Genomic DNA, 16,377 nt, shown 5'->3' with positions numbered 1-16,377 from the left:
ATGTGCATTTCTCTAATACAGTCTATTTAATTCTAATTAGCAATATAAAACTGCTGAATCATCTAGCAATACCTTGGACCAGAAGCTCTTTAATAGTAATTGGGAAGCCTATGAAAAAGAAGGCAGCCAGACACACCCTGGAGATCTGAAACAGGGAGCATGAGATCCCACCTTGACAGAAAGAAAGCATACTATCATACTAAAGAAAAGCTGAAAGCCAATCAGAGCAAAAGCTTGAGTTTTGAGGTCTTGGATCATTCCAGCAACATCTTTCTAGCCGGATGACACAGTCTGGTTAAGCAGTTAGCAAAGGACTTAACTTAATTTTTGGATCGTGTTTTTCCCTCCATCCTGCCAGCCATTGTACATATTTCCTAGACTGAACTTTTGGACGACTTTGGCAAAGGGATGCCTAAATCCTGGATCGTTGGTCCAGGCTGAACAACGACGTTGCTTTGTCTAGCAATGTCAACACTTAAGCACTCACTGGGTCCCCCCAGAAGCACCCCTTAGAACACCTAAAATCCTCTGACTCCCAACAGCTGCTGACACGCAGCCGTCCACGGCTCAGCCCACCTCCAGAGCAACAGCCCAGGTGGGATCAGAAGATGCACACAGCTCCAGCAATCTGGGTGTCCTTTTGGACACACACTGCCAAGGGTTCCTTGTCCCCAACAATTACAGCTCCTCTAACACTCCGAGCACTGCATGAAACCTGTTAATGTGTTTAAAAATAATTAATATTTAACTATTTGTGTTTTCCCCTTGATGAATTCTGGACAAAGAAACAAATTTTACTGCAATTTACTGTATCTTTTACCAAAAAAAGTATAAACTAGAACAGAATGGTTATGTCCTGTAAATCCAGGACAATATTGGAAATACTTTGGAAAAAAAAAAGCTGGCTTCTTACCTCTTCATTTCTATGGTTACCCCTTCATCCAGCCTAAAGAGCACTTATCAGATAGACCGATCTGTAAACTAAGCATAATATATGCCAAAAATGACAAATCCATTATCTCAGCAACTAATGAGGAGGGAGTTTTATAGCATCCTTTCTTAGTATTTATTTTAATTATTTGAACACATCTTAATCTTCTTTGCCCTAACATGATAATGTCCAGTTTTATCTCAAAAAAAAAAAAAAAAAAAGCCAGTGGAATTCAAGCAAACTCACGAAAACAGTAATTCTTACATCACTGAACTCTGAGAAATCCTATTTTACAGTACCCTTTTAACACACCTGCTACCAGAAATTCTGTCACCAGCGGATACTGGACAACAATGGTGTTTCCTTGGGACCTTTCAGTCCAACAGCTTCAGAGCCCTTCTCACTGCCCCCTTTCATTAGCCATGCAGAGGGAGGGAAGCTCTGTCTTCTTTGGCCCCAAGACTGGTCAAAGAAAACCCCATAAGCAAACATCACCATTCAGACCTTCAGCCAGTCCAGATGGAAGTCAGGAAGGAATTTCTTCCAACATAAAAAGTCTTGTTAAGAATTGGTTTTGTGTATTTGTTTTCCATGGCCAGGTTTTGGTGGTCCAGGGGCTACAGTGGTGGCTGCTGTGGTGAAAAGCTTCCCCTGTGTCCAGCAGAGCCAACGCCAGCCAGATCCGAGAGAGCTGCTGTGGGGAAAATGAACTCCATCCCAGGCAGCCCTAAGACAGTCAGCAAGTGTTCTCCTCATGCAAATAGGAATGGGTCACCATCTGATATGCATGGGAAAACAGCAATCCCAGCCAAAGTTAATTTTACTTCTACTTTCCTTTGCAACACAGGAGACTGATAAGATCCTCTGGACAAATTACACTTAACCAATTCACTGCTCCCAGGGCAGCACCTGCATTTCCCTCTGTTCCTCCTGCCAACATACAGGACAGGGAAATACAGAGACTGGGAAGTCATCCTTCAGTTACCATCCCCATGGCATGGGAGCACAGGCATCTTCCCTTCCAGCCCCTAGAGAAACTTCTACCAGCATAAGGTTATCCAGAAACTATCATGCCTTCTCCTAAACAAAGCTATTGAGCTCAACAACAGACTATTTAACAGTAACATTTTCTTGCAACCCTTCTTCTTCAACAACCCTACTAAATCATTTTCTGTATTCATTTTAATGAAAATATGGTAAGGCTAGAAAAATTATTTCAATGAGAAAGAAAAAAGAAAATCTATACAGGGGGTTGGGAGACTCTTCTCCCCAAAATGTTTAACAAGTTGGTTTTTTTCCTCAGATTACTAGGTGTAGTTTCAGTTCCTGCATGCAGGAAAAGCAAGCAGCACCTAATAAATGTCTCATTCAAAAATTCATACATTTTATTTAATTTATTATACGACAGACAAGCTTTTATCTGAGACAAGCTCATGAACAAAGTAAGAGAATTATAGCAATTTATAAAAAAGTGAATCTTTCTGTAAACTCTAGAGTAGAATCATCACAGAGGCTTTAGGCATGGTTAGTGAATATTTATTGAGTTCAGTGAAACAGAAGAACTTCAAAAATGAAAAATTTCTCCGTTCTTTGCCAGCAATTTATCCCAGCCAGTTAATGATAGATACAAGTCCTAAAAATGCAAAAGAAGTATAGAAAAAAATAACTCACCCTCTTCTTACATGTTGGCTCACTGAAATTAAAATTTTGGAGCTTAGTTGCAACTGCTCATTGAAAGAATACCCAAAAATCAGCATAAATTCCTTTACAATTTTTGGGGTTTTTTTTTAAGCAATCAACACTAGTTACCAATCCATTACTAGCTACCAATCAACCAACAGTAGTTACCACCAACCAATGACCAAGTTTTGCTGCAATCCTCTGAAAGGCCTTTAGCTCATCACCAACTACTCTTTCTGATTAACATGTCTGGGCCTTGTCCCTACACAGACCTAACAAGTAAAGTCAAGTCACCTTAAAGAGCAGCTGAGTAAACAGGAAAAATCCCAACAAAACAACAAAACAACTACATCTTATTATCTAGAAAGAAAACATCAAATATTATCAAAGGAATGAAGTCACCCATCAAAAAATCCAGAACAGTAACATCATTTAACATGTTCTAAACATCTAGCAAATTTTTAACCATTTTTCTTCATAATAAAATAAGACATAATTACATCTATGTATACTGTGTTTTCTTTGTGTCTACTAAAACCAAAAATAACCTATTTATAAACCTATTTATTTTCTATGTTTTTGTTTTTTCCAACACTCAAATATACTTGGCTAGAAGAAAAAATACGTAATTAGGAGTGACATGTGACACCATAAATGGTTTTTGCACAGGGAATTTTCTTGTTACTCTTCATTACACAGCTTGTCTGAATTGTCACATAAAATAATTAATCCTTACCTTAAACAATGCATTGTCCTTCATTTACTGAGAGAAATGTGACCTTTAGAAATAAATAAATTGTTCTGTTACAGATGGGATGTCAGAGACCAGCAAGCTATTGCCAGTTTCAAAAACAAGGAGCCATTCATAACTACAATTCATATTCTGTTCTCATTCTCCTGAAATCTTGGCTCCCTTTTTACAATCATTTGTAACTGTCTCTATGCTGAAAATAGTTACCCAACAATATTGTTTAGCCCAAGACCAACTCCCTTCATATCTGCAGCTTAATTTAAGTAAATGCCTTATTTCCCCAAGCACAGTAAATAAATGCAATCTAGGGTCTTCAATGTTTTGTACTTTCAGAAACTAAATCATAAAACATACAAGTGCTTCTCTTGTCAATATTAAAGAAGCCCAATTTAACCGCCTCTTGTCCCAGTCACAAAATTAGCTGCTTACAACTGTTAAAACATAAATAAACAATGAAATTTTTCACTAAATACTAAAAAAGTACCTAAATAATCTGAGATACATATAGGATACAGAATAAAAAGCAGCTCCTCTGGCAGAGAAATAAAGTCATCTCTACAGCAAAACACAGCAGCTCACCAGCAGCTCCTTATTAAGAAAATTATTTTTTTTTATGAGTTGGTGGGTTTTTTGTTGAGTTTCAGTTTTTTGGGGTTGGTGGGGTTTTTTTGGTTTGTTGGTGGGGTTCTTTGTTCTAGGGGTTTTTTTGTTTACAGTATGTAAGGTCATCCCAGTGGAAACTTTCATGAGAGCACAGTTCACAGTTCAGTTATGAGAGCACACTTCACTCCTACCCAAGGACTCAGGCCAGACTTCCTTCTCAGGGACAGAAGAGCAAGGACTATTTTAGTGTTCTGGCCCTGACAGGGAAACAACAAAAAAATGACTGTGGAAAGACACAATCACAGCACTCAGTTGCATACAGGATATCCAGATTTAAGTCCTTGGTCTCCTTGTTCTACATGTCTCCATATCAGGAGCAAAGAAATATCCCATTCATAGGTCTAGAGAGGTGATTTTTTATAGAAAAATGTGTACAAAAATATATGTCTATGAGATATTTTTAGTCTACCACCAGTTTTAGAAAAATCAACTTCATTTCAAAGAACATCTTAAATCCCAAACTTCAGCATGACAAGGCTTTTTATCATGCTTTACCCAAGGAACTGGGGACAGTGGTGTGGGTGAGTGAACATCCAGCTCTCCACTAAACTTGGTCCTTAAGGGCACTTCTCATACTTCTCAAATGAAGATGCTTCCCTCTCAAGGTTGAAAGAATCGTTGGCAATACTATGCATTCAAACAGATTCTCACAATGTCCTTGTACAAACACTGAAATTTCAGTATTTCACTTTAAAATTTTAATGCATCATTAATGTTAATTTTCTATAAGAAAGAAAAGTATACTCAGTATGAGGAAATACAACCAATGCTTCCTAATAGTTTTCACAGAGAAATCATCTGAGGCATAGTGCCATGTACTAGAAAGAGTGAGAAACAGACATATTTAGAGACAATGAAACTAAACCTCCTTGTCACAGAAAGTACCCCCAGTTTCCTTTGGGCAAGAAGCTGTTTCTCAGGCAACCATCATGCCAGGCAAACAAACACAGGTTTCCTTTGGAAACAGGCTCTGATAAACGCCTCTAAAGCCCTCACTTCAAAAAAAGGGCTTCCACTTTGCAAGATCACCAGATATTCTCCAAGTAGAAGAATGACAAACTGCCAGACACGACTTCTCCTCATAAAGCAGTAATTGCACAAGTACAGGCCATCCATCACACGTAAACACCACCCTAACATTAGCAACCAGCCTCCAGTCCCAGCTGTTCAGTGCGAAGGTAAGTCCTGTACACAGCAGTCTCAATGGGATGCCACGTTCTTAGAACTACCAGTTTTGTAATTCCTCCCTCCACAGCCTGCAGTCCACAGAAAATCCTCTTCTTGTCTAAATGTGTTTGGTAAAGGACACTCCATCACAGCAATCAATTAAAAGCATAATTACAACTTACAGTCACAATAAAATCTGCCATTTTCACTTAGCTTTCAAGAAAGGAATTTTTTGATGACAGAACAAGAATCATCCTCTATTTTATTTCACAAGATAGCCATGGAATTCTTTTATGTAAGAAATTCTAAATACCTGCACTTCACACCTAAATTCATACGTACAGACACACTAAAGAAGGGAACAGAAGCTAGCACTATGATTGCAAGTATCCATTTTGGAAGTACTTTTTTTGGATTTTGCTCATAGCTAAGGAAGCCTTTGCATCTACCCCACTCTAACTGCTTCCTGTTTGCTAAAACATACATTCCCTGAACATACACAGAGAAAAATACTAGGAAATTTTTAATTTGGCTTGAAGAAGAAGCTCTTTTTAAAGAAATCTAGAAGACAGAACACACAGTAATAATTTTTCCAAGTTACTCACTGCTTGAATTTGCTCTGAGGTAGGAAAGGCAACCAGCACAGACTTGTCACTACCTGATTAGCAATGCATGAATGGAATGTCCAAACACTTATGAACAGAAAAGTTGCATAAGCAGAATAAATTAAAACAAATAAAATATGTTACATTCCATTCTTTTATCACATGTTGTTTTCCTTATCAAGTTGTGGCAGAAGCAGCTTCACTATTGACATTTACTGTACCTTAACTTAAACAAGGTACAGATGGCTATGGCTAATGAAAACACATTATTTAACCTTTCAACTTTTTTCTTGTAACATCCCCATGACAAAGATGGTTTACTACTATTTTTCCCCTTTGCATGCATTAAAAAATTGATAAAAAATAAGTGTGGAGAATTTACCTAGCAAAACCATAGAAAAAGTAAGCATCAAGAATAAAGTTGAGATTTATAGTGCAAGGTATACACTTTTAGAAAGGAGCCCACATGACTTTCAGCACTACAGCTATCTTTGTTAGGACAAAAAATAAGTAAACAAAAAAAATCCCACAATATCATAAGAATTTTCTTTTTAAAAAAGCAATTTATTTCATCCATGGCCCCAGTGTGGGATTTTAGAATCATTATGCCAAATGTAAGAATTTTTTAAATGGTGTAGCAAAGGGCTCTGCACCCAACAGGAATCTCATCCCCACTATGAGCTAGGAAAACCCACCCATGTGCCCACTGTCCAAAGGCACTGACAGATGCTGCTCACCCCTCCTGAACAGACACATGGATGACCACTGTATATGCAGGCAAAATAAGCCTTCATTTGTTAATTGTTACGTGTATACTTGGCCCTCAAATCCTCACCTCTTTTCCACCTGCAAAACAGGTAATGAGAACTAGCTAGGTAGTGAACTAAAATGTCTTTTAGTGTCATTATCACTGATAATCCCTTTAATAGGTTTTTAAGAGAGTTAGCAATGACAAACTAAAAAAATATACAAGCTCCACTAGTTTCAGAAAAGCTTTTTCAGATGAGAGAGAAATCACAGAATATTCTGAGCTGGAAGGGACCTGTAAGGCTCATCAAAGTCCCACTCCTGGCTCTGCACATGGCCACCCCAGAATAATACCATGTGCCTGAGAGCATTAACCAAGCACTTTTTAAACTCTGTCAGGATTGGTGCTGGTCTCTGGGGAGCCTGTTCAAAATCTCCCCCCTGCTCCTTTCCCCTCCCCTCCCCCAAAAAATTATCAATTGATATTGATGCAAGATTAGGTATAACAGAATCTCAATTTATGTTGAATAAATCTAATCCCAGCCTCTTAAGAACTGACACATCTGAAAATGAGGACATGATACACATAGTTCTACATGTCACAAAAACCTTTGCCAAGAAAGAACTTGAATTCTGGAAGTGCACTGAACTGCATCACCCTGAAATCCTGTCAGAGCATCTATCCCACAGCTGAAATGCTGCACAAAGTTGGAGCTGTTGCTGCAGTTATTGGCTGTCTTTGAAAAACGGCAGCCTCTGCTCAAGTGGAAATATTGATTCCTTAGGGATGGCTCTTCCCCTCCAGCACTACACTGCTTTGGAGATGGATTATCCCATAGAGATAGTTTCACAGTAACTGTCACTAAACAAAACCAAGCTAAGTTCAGGGTCCTGACCACATGGATTAGGCCACGGACAGCCGAGGAATTGCTGCCAACAATAACCTAAGTGATATCTCAGAGCATAAATGAAACTGCCAATAATGTTGGCCAGAAATCTAACCCATTAAAAGCTGTTTTCACAAGTTTCTGCTTCTTTCACACTCCCAACTCCCAAGGCAGTATCTAGTAACAGACCTCTATCTGAGGCAGTGCCTAGAGAGAAAGCAGTTCTGAGCTAGAATGACAAGTCCCAAATTCCTCAAGAGTTACAGCTGAATAAAACTAAGATTAAATTTGCTTTTATACTCAAATGGCTTCATGTAAGTTCTGTGTGAACATTAAGTGAAATGTCTTATAGGTAATAATGTATATTATTTATATATATTATTACATATCTCTATCAACATATAAAATAAAGTACAAGTCCATAAGCAATATTGTCCTGTATAAGGAACAGGTAATATTTTACAGAAAAATCCCTATCTACACAAACTATAATAGCAACTTAACTGAAATAAAAGCAGAAACCACAGATCTCCATAAATTTATCTTTTGGGATGACCAGAACAAGGACATAATATTTCTATGAAGTCTCTCAACATCCAGCTACCAAAAGCCAAATCCTGTTAAGTATTAAAATATGTAGTAGCAAGCACTACACAAGGATGTGCTTACAGGATAAAAAAAACACCACATGCAACATTCTCTTTGAGCATAAACGCAAAAGGCAGTGAGACAGTGTCTTTGTAGATCCTACCTTTGTGCCCTCACAAACCTGGGTTACACCAGAGGCCACCCAGCCACCAGGATACAACAGGCAAGGGGCACTGAGTGGTAACCTTACACAATGAGCCCCTTAGTCCAGGCAGCATCCATAATATTCTTCTGTGCCTGTGCTCTGACTACAAGGAGTTGCCATAGAAAACACATATTTTCGAGCAAGGACCAATTGCTCCAATGTTTTTTCCCATCATGTTCTAACTACACCAGTGAAGGAAGCCCAAGAACAAGAGAGGGTAGATGACAGGAGCTCATGTTTCAACAGAATACCACTGGGACCAGGCCTTAGGGTGATATGGGGAAAGGGAATGTTGCAGAGGTAAAATCACTGCTGGAAAGATAATCAAATTCTTACAGAAAAATTTGCCTTAAACTCCAAACTATTTCAATTACCTTCTGGTGGTGGTGGAGGGAAATCCTCTGTGTCCATTCTAGTATATCCACCGCACCTTTAGCAGGCTGGAAAATTCTGCAAAAATGAAGAGAACATGTTTTGTAGATGAACACAATTTCCAAATATTGAGACACTCCTTTTCAATTTGGCCAAGCTCATACCTATTAGCTAAAACCATTATGGAAGAGAGGAAATTTGCCTGGCTTCTTCCTTCAATATGAATGCAGTCCAAATTTTTATGTACTCAGCCCTCAGTATTGGAGCCAATTCTTTTAATGATCTCAGTAAACCAGCTGAAGAAAGATGAAGTTTTTAAACTATTTTGTACTCTGCAGTTCCCACTGTGACAATCACAAGGAGATTACTAAAATATGTTATTTCAATGTCTGTTTGGAGTATATAGTCCATCACAAAATATTCATGAAGGGGTGAAGGATAAAAATTCTAGGAAGCTTATCAGTTTTCATGATGCTTTTCTCTATTCAGCAATCAAAAATAACAAATTTAACTATACAGCTTGTACACAGCTTCTTTCCACTGTTTTTTGTTCTGCTAATCTTAAAAATTCTGTTTGAGTCCCTTTACTTCCACTTTTCCTAAGGAGAGTGAAGTACTAGTGTGCAACTTCCTGGGGATCTTTTCTTTCATCTTCTTTTCTCAAATGCCATTGATCTCATGTTTTAAGGAAAAGAATAGCTCTACAAAGCATTCCTCTGCTTTGGTACTGAATACTCAACTGAAGAGAGCAAAGCCAGAACCCATGAGAAACATCATCCCACCTTCCCTAAAATGCTGCTTAATAGTGACATTCCAGTATCATCTGGAAGGAAAATATATTGTACTAAGCAAAGCACACACTCTGCCCCCAGCACAGTTTTACTCTAACTCAAGTGAAAGCATGTCAAAAAGACAGATTTCAAAATAGGGCTGAGGAGGAAAATTAGGTTTCCAAGAGCTACAAAAGACAGCGGAAGAGCCAATGCTGAATTTTCTGTCCTACTCTTGAGTGGCCCATAGATGTCCATGTGAAGAGGTTATCTCTTCTGCTGGCAACAAAACAGCCCAAGCCCTTGGAAAGTGTCCATAGCCCAAATATGGAAAGATTAAATTGAAGGAGACAGTGAAATTCAAGGTACAGTGGCAAAATATTAAACTAAATGGATCAGGATTCAAGGGTCAAATCAATCACCACTTACAGAAAAACTGAATAGAAAAAAAAAGCTTCAAAAAAGGATCCAACCCTAGGAGGCACCAGGCAATGTACCTTCCTAAGATTAGGTTTGCAAGGGTGAATTATCAGGACAGATGTGCCAGGAAGGATAACAACTCTGGTAGCACAAGATACTATTTTGATGAGACAATTCATAACAACTACATTTACTAAGCATACAAAAGTCCCTTTTAAACTGTCTTAAGCTTTGATAACTCTTAATCCAGTCTTAGACAAAATCAAGTAGCTTCAGAGCCAAGGCTCAGAAAGGATTCACCCAACATCTGTCAATAACACAATAAATTCCATTATATACTTTCACTATGCAGTGTTCCTTCTAAAGCTTCTCTACAGTTTGTATCTGCAGAGCTCCAAGGCGTGTTCCTGCTTACAGATGTCTGGAATGCATCCTGCCCCACCAAAACTGTCAGCCAAAACAACTGATATTTATGGTTTGAAGAAACGGCTATTTTCCTGCATTTTTTTTAAGCTGCTTATGACTGGGGCACAGGTTTTCAAGTGTGATACATGTAATACCAAGCAAACCTCTGAAAGTGAGTCTCAGCACCTTTTCAAATGCATCTTTAAGAGAGCAGCTAAAAGGCTTTCAGAATGATTTTTTTTTTCTTTAAATATATGATAGAAGCTTTTAAAAATCTATCAAAGTTAACTTCCAACAATGATTTTTTTAAAATCAATTCCTTCCTCACCAGCAAATATTAACAAGACACAGAGCTGGGCCACGGAGCTTGATTTCCATTTTGATCTAGCTCACAGTGACATGCTTCGAATTACACAAGAATTGTGAGAAAGAAGGACACAGACCCAGTGTTAGAGTCCTACCCACTGACCTGCTTGCTCCCATCTGAACAGTGCAGTTATTCACAAGAAGAAAGCTACACTTTCTCACTTAAGAATGCCTCAGGGGTTCATTTACATTAACTTATTTTGAAGTTCCACATATTTTTCACTACTTTTTAGATGCTGAGAAAAACCCTGTAGCAGGGAAGAGGTTGTGTATTACAGATTGCATGAATACCCTCCAAAAAGAAAATAATAGCCATATTATGTAGCAGACAGTACATTTATGAATGATCTCTATCAGCACCATATTTCAAAGAGAAGTTTTTCACTCTTCTTCTGAGAGGCAGGGGAACTAACTCAAAGATGTTTAAATCAAAATTAAGGCAGATGATTTAATTTTACTAGCAGTATATGGTACATTTGCATTTGTAGCTCAAGTGCTTTTCCCATTGTTTCTCCTGCTAACAGAGTTACACAGCACAGCTTACAGGTGCATTTAGACAATAATTGTGAAAATCAAAGCTCAAATTAGGCTGAAAGGGACTTCTGAATGTTGTCTCATACACCCAAGACAGGTGTTTTCAGAATTAGATCAGGTTACTCTGGCCTTTGTCCCCCCAGGTTATGAAACCCCCTGAAGGTGGAGGTTTCACCACCTCCCAGAGCTCCCTGCTCCTGAGTTTAACCAGAAAGTGCAGGAAGAGTTTTCCTGTGAGCCCAACTGGAGCTGGGCTGCAGCAGCTTGCAGCCATTGCCTCTCATCTCCTGCTGTGCACCCCTGAACAAAGCCTGGCTCCACCTTCCTCCCCACCCTGCCTTGAGACATAGAAGACTGCAATTCAATCCCCCTCATTCCTTTCTTCTCAAAATGACACAAACCCGGTTCCCTCAGCCCTCCTGACCTCTTCCCACCCCCAGCCATAGCAGTGGCCTTTACTGGACTTGCTCCAGTTTGCCAGTCCCTCACTTGTACTGGGGCCTCACAATGAACACCGAATTCCAAATGCAGCATTGGGACCACTGCATAGATGTTACTTGGTTTAACATAAAATTAAATTTAAAAAATTAACAGCTTTTAAGACACAGAATATGAAGACTTTGTTCCAAAGGTATTTAAAAAACTGCAAAAAGAAAAAAATCCTTATTAAACAGGAAATACTTGTTATTATATTAATGCATATTTCATAATAAAAGTATGAATAACTGAACAACTGCCCTTACTCAAAATTTCACAGAGGTTATAAAAATATGGAGCTCTTTCCCCCCATGTAACATTGTTTTCTCAAACACAGTATACCCTCTGTTTAATGACTCCAAGTTCACCCTTTCAGACTCCTCAGCAATCACAGGAACAAGGGGACAGAAAGAAGCTCTCAGAGTTACTTTATTCCCATTGGTATCCAGAAGTGAAAGGAATTCACTTGACTTGGTGCTCATCACCTTCTTTGCTTTGGATGTGGGTAGAGATAGCAGTGACTGCTGTGGGCCACAAAGGTGGTCTGCAGGTGTCTCCTTTTTCCCATATTTCCCCTGTGTGCCCCACATGGAGCAGACACAGGGGAGAGGCCAAGGAGCCCCTGGGCACTTTGACAAAAGGCAGCTGACCCCCTCTGGTCTAAACACCGGACCTCACTTCCAATGACTACTTCCTGATGTTTTCATCCAGTCCTTTCCTGCCAAACTGTGAGGAGGAATGGGCAATTCTTGCTCCTATTTAAAGATAGTTTTCCAATTTTTTAAGTTCCCACTTTACCTACCCACTTACAGCTGAACCAAACTACCTAGGCAAACCCCAACCATTCCAAGCCTACAAGACTACTGTTAAAAAAAAAACCAACCCTACTCGTAGCACAATAGCATGCTTTTATTCCAGATGTTTAGCTAGTAACTTCCTAAGTTTGGCACTAAAAATCAGGAATAAAAGCAGGCATTCTGAAAGGCAAAAACCACAACACGACAGGTCCCTTATTATACTGCAATATGTTCAGTTCCTGAGCAAGTTTGCAATGCTTTCTAAATTTTAAGTTGGTATGTAAGGAAAAAAGAAAATAAAATACCACATTAAAGTCAGATGTTCATGGGCAATGTTTCTAATGCAGGGAAGTCCCCCACAGTTAAAGCAGTCAGATCTCCAATGGCTCACACCAGAAACCAAAATCATCCAAGTGTGAAATGGTCCCTAAGGACAGCTCTCTTCAAATTTTCCACCAGCTACACTCACCTTTGACCATGGAAACTGGTACTGAAGGAAGTGAGAGTCTGTGATGTTCACAGCAGACCTCACAAACTCAAAGTGCTAATACTGGCAAATCCTGAGAGACTCAAATTCTGATTCCACAGCAAAGAGCAGCTTCAGCAAATGAAACAAAGGCAAAGACACCTTTATACTTATCCAAAGACTATAGAAGAATGTCAACATTCCTCTTTGAGACTCAGTTTTCCTTTCTCCTAACCTCTGGTAAATCCTTTTGCCTCTAGGACTAGGCTTCTCAGCTGTGTCTGCATATCTGATTTTGTTCAATGATTTCCTCTAATTGTGAGACAAACAACAGACTACCAGATCTCAGCTGAAGGATTACAAATACTGATCAACATCTGCATTTCCACTTCAACAAAACTATTTTCCAACAGTCATTACTTGTGCAGGAGTCAGAATGTAACAAAAATGGGACCAGCACAAGCTCTGCCAAAACTACAAGGCAGTGCAGCATTCAGACCTGGGGGCACAGCATTTATGTGCTGAGCTCCCAAAGGGCACTTTTTGCTGCCAAGCTTTCTCAGCTCTATCACCCTAAGAAATATCACCTGAGTAATGGTGACTCACACACCTTCTCTTATGGGTGTGTGCACTGGAACTGCAGCAATATCAGGATTCTTCATTCGTAACACTGCAGAGAGAATTAACATTTTATAATAGGAAACAGAAGCTGAATCAAGGAGACTGATTTCCAGTAAACTGACTTGTGGAGAAAGGTTAGTCCAAGCAGAAATGCAATGTCTCTGAGAAAGCCTGAAAGTCTAAAAATTAAGGTTAAAAATAACATCAAAACAAGAAAACTTTGAGAAAATAAAACCTCTGAATGTCTAAAATCCCTTTGTGGCCACATGACTTAGTGAATATTGCCTATAATGCCCAGTTGAGTCTTCTTCCACCCAGAACTACAGAACTCCCATTGGGAAATAAATCTCACTCAAATTTGATATGAAGATTCTTCCAGCAGTACAGAGAAATTACAACATAGAAGAAGGCAGAAGGTAGAAGGTTAATTTCCTATTTTTTCCTCCTGTAGCTCAAGAAGGCTCTCTTACAGACAGAAAAAATAAAAACTGATTGTACAATTTGTTCTCCATACAAGTTATTCCTAAGAAACATGGACTGTAAAATTTTTAAGAGGTGTCTACATTGAGTATGAATGAAGCAGCCATTTATATTATGGCAGCTTCCCATCCCATGCTGTAAGCCATTAAAGTCTGTATGAAGAGCAGATCATTATTTCTTTTAATATATATTTAGTTTTATTAATGGCTAAGAGTCCTGTTCTAAACAGATTTTATTCTTAAATTTAGCAAAGAAAATTACTGAAATCACAAGCAATGGAATAAAAAAGGAAGCACATAGGTTCAGGTAGAAAATTAATGGGAAGCCCATTAATTTTTTTAATTTCCTGGCTCAGTTGAAGTTGGGTGACATTCTGTTTCTTACAGAAGTCCAAACAAGGCCAGATCTGCAGAGATGCACATTTTTCAGAATAAATAGAAAATCCACTTCAACAAAAGCTACTTTGCTTCTTTTTCTGCTCCCTTTCTCACACCAAACAGTATCCTGCTCAAAGCCAGAGAAGATACAGCAACAGTACGCCCTGAAAAAGCAGTAATCTACAGAGACACCCCAAAAACATGGCTGAAGGTTTTCTAACCTTTCTTTTTAAAATGTATTACATTTCTTCACCTACATTCCTGCTCAGTACACCACTTAGAGGAAGGGAAAATAGGGGGGAAGCAAAGATTGCATTTGTAGATTCGTCCATAGGATCCTGATCTCAGTGAAATCAGCACTGGTAAATTTATGTTTTTCCCCTCTACAGATTATTATTGCAAGGCAAGTTACAGAATCACTGCTTGATAGATTCATTCAGGTTGGGAGGAGGTCATGTAGCTCTGTTGCTCCAAGCCATTGTCCACTACCAAGTGAGACCAGGCTGCTTTATCTACTGAGATAGTCTCAGTAGATAAAAATCTGTAAAGACAGACTGCACAACCCTGTCAGACATCCTGCCACCTTGTTTTGTTGTCCTCCCAGAAAAAATCATTGTCCTTCTATCTAGCTAGAACTACTCTTACTTCAGTTATGACACAGCCTGTGGTCCTGCCCCCTTCCTCACAGTCTGCCAGCTGGTGGGAGCACGCTGCCAGGCCCCCATGAAAACTCTTTCTCCTCCAGGGCACTGCTGCCACTCCCTGACATTGTAGCAGCCTTGTGCTGAACTTGCTCAGTTTTATCCACATCTCTCCTGTACTGGGGTGAGGTGTGGACACAAAACTGGATGCAAGTGTGCATTCTGCAGGTGTGGTCTGACAAGTGCTGTGTGAGAGGAACCCTTCCCCTGCGAGGAGACATTCTTTCCCAGGTGTGTAACCTTACCCTCCTCATTGCTGAATTCCACAGAACTCTTTCGAGCCAGCTCCTCCCATCTGCCCAAGGCCCTGTGAATGACAGCCTGAATCTCAAGCACATCCACTGCCCACCCCTTTCCCCCACTCTGGAGCCACTTGCAAACTCCATGAGCAAGGGCTGGTGGACTTCCACTTCATGCATAACATCCTGTGGTGGACAGCTGGGGCTCTCCACTGGTTACCAGCCTCAAGTTACAGCCAGCCAGGCACCACCAAAACCAATCTCCAAATCCCACCAGGCTTCCAGCCCTGGAGCAGCACACTCACCTAGACCACAATCACATTCTGCAAAAGCAGAACCTTGCTGAATCCAACACAAGCATATGGTTTTATTAAGCTCAGTAGCAACACGTTTACTTTACAAATAGAAAAGGCATGACTTAAAAATGTTCAAGGAGCGAGAGGAATATGCATAAAAAAGGAAAGGAAGAAGTTTCCAAACATGCATTTAGGACACTTGACTTTTTAATAAATGAGCCTTGCTCCTGTCTTTTGTCCTGGCAGCGATGTGAATACCCAAAGTAAGAAGACGGGCACGGCATCACCCCAGAATTTGCAGACCACCCTGGAGGTCAAGAGTACTGTAACAAATTGCAAGCCTCTGAAGAATCAAAAGGGAACACTGGCATCATATGCTTTAAATCAAGAATGATCTGTTTTTCTTCTGTGCCACACAAACTGGAACACTGCATCACTGGGCGAAGACCAAGATCCTTCATGTCCCACACACAAGCAAAATAAAAACATATTTATATTAAGAGCATTTTCCTTAATTAGTGCTATAATTTGACAGCAATCAAGCAACTTGATCTGGAAAAGCAATCATATTTCTGTAATTTCCTTTTTTAAATTTAATTCAGATTAGTCATATCAATGCTGGATATGAAGAACTACCTTAATTGGAAATATCCTCATCAAGGTTTCTAATTTTTAATTAGAGAAGATCCTCATATGCTGCAGTACACTTCAATTGTGATGTAAACCTATACAGGGTTTAGCTGCATACATATTATTATAATACCTCTGTAATTAGAATTATTATGAAGAGAGTTTAGAAATGCTTTTTATTAAAAATGCACCAGAATATCAT

General features: G+C 39.3%; 1 protein-coding gene across 4 annotated transcripts in view; it reads right to left on the bottom strand.

The window, feature by feature from the left end:
• Positions 1-16,377, bottom strand: part of ARHGEF10 (Rho guanine nucleotide exchange factor 10) — a 110,919-nt gene that overhangs the window by 89,051 nt on the left and 5,491 nt on the right. For all 4 annotated transcript variants that reach the window (XM_058801565.1, XM_058801562.1, XM_058801563.1 and 1 more), the window contains exon 2: positions 8,599-8,674. In XM_058801565.1, the coding sequence (XP_058657548.1) occupies positions 8,599-8,635 (37 nt within the window). In that variant the 5' untranslated portion in view covers positions 8,636-8,674. The remainder of the gene's footprint in view (positions 1-8,598; positions 8,675-16,377) is intronic.

Source organism: Ammospiza caudacuta, chromosome 3 (genome assembly GCF_027887145.1).
Source record: "Ammospiza caudacuta isolate bAmmCau1 chromosome 3, bAmmCau1.pri, whole genome shotgun sequence".
In the NCBI taxonomy this organism is placed as follows: Eukaryota; Metazoa; Chordata; class Aves; order Passeriformes; family Passerellidae; genus Ammospiza; species Ammospiza caudacuta.
Note: the sequence above shows the minus strand (reverse complement) of the source record. Positions and strands in the feature narration are given on the sequence as shown.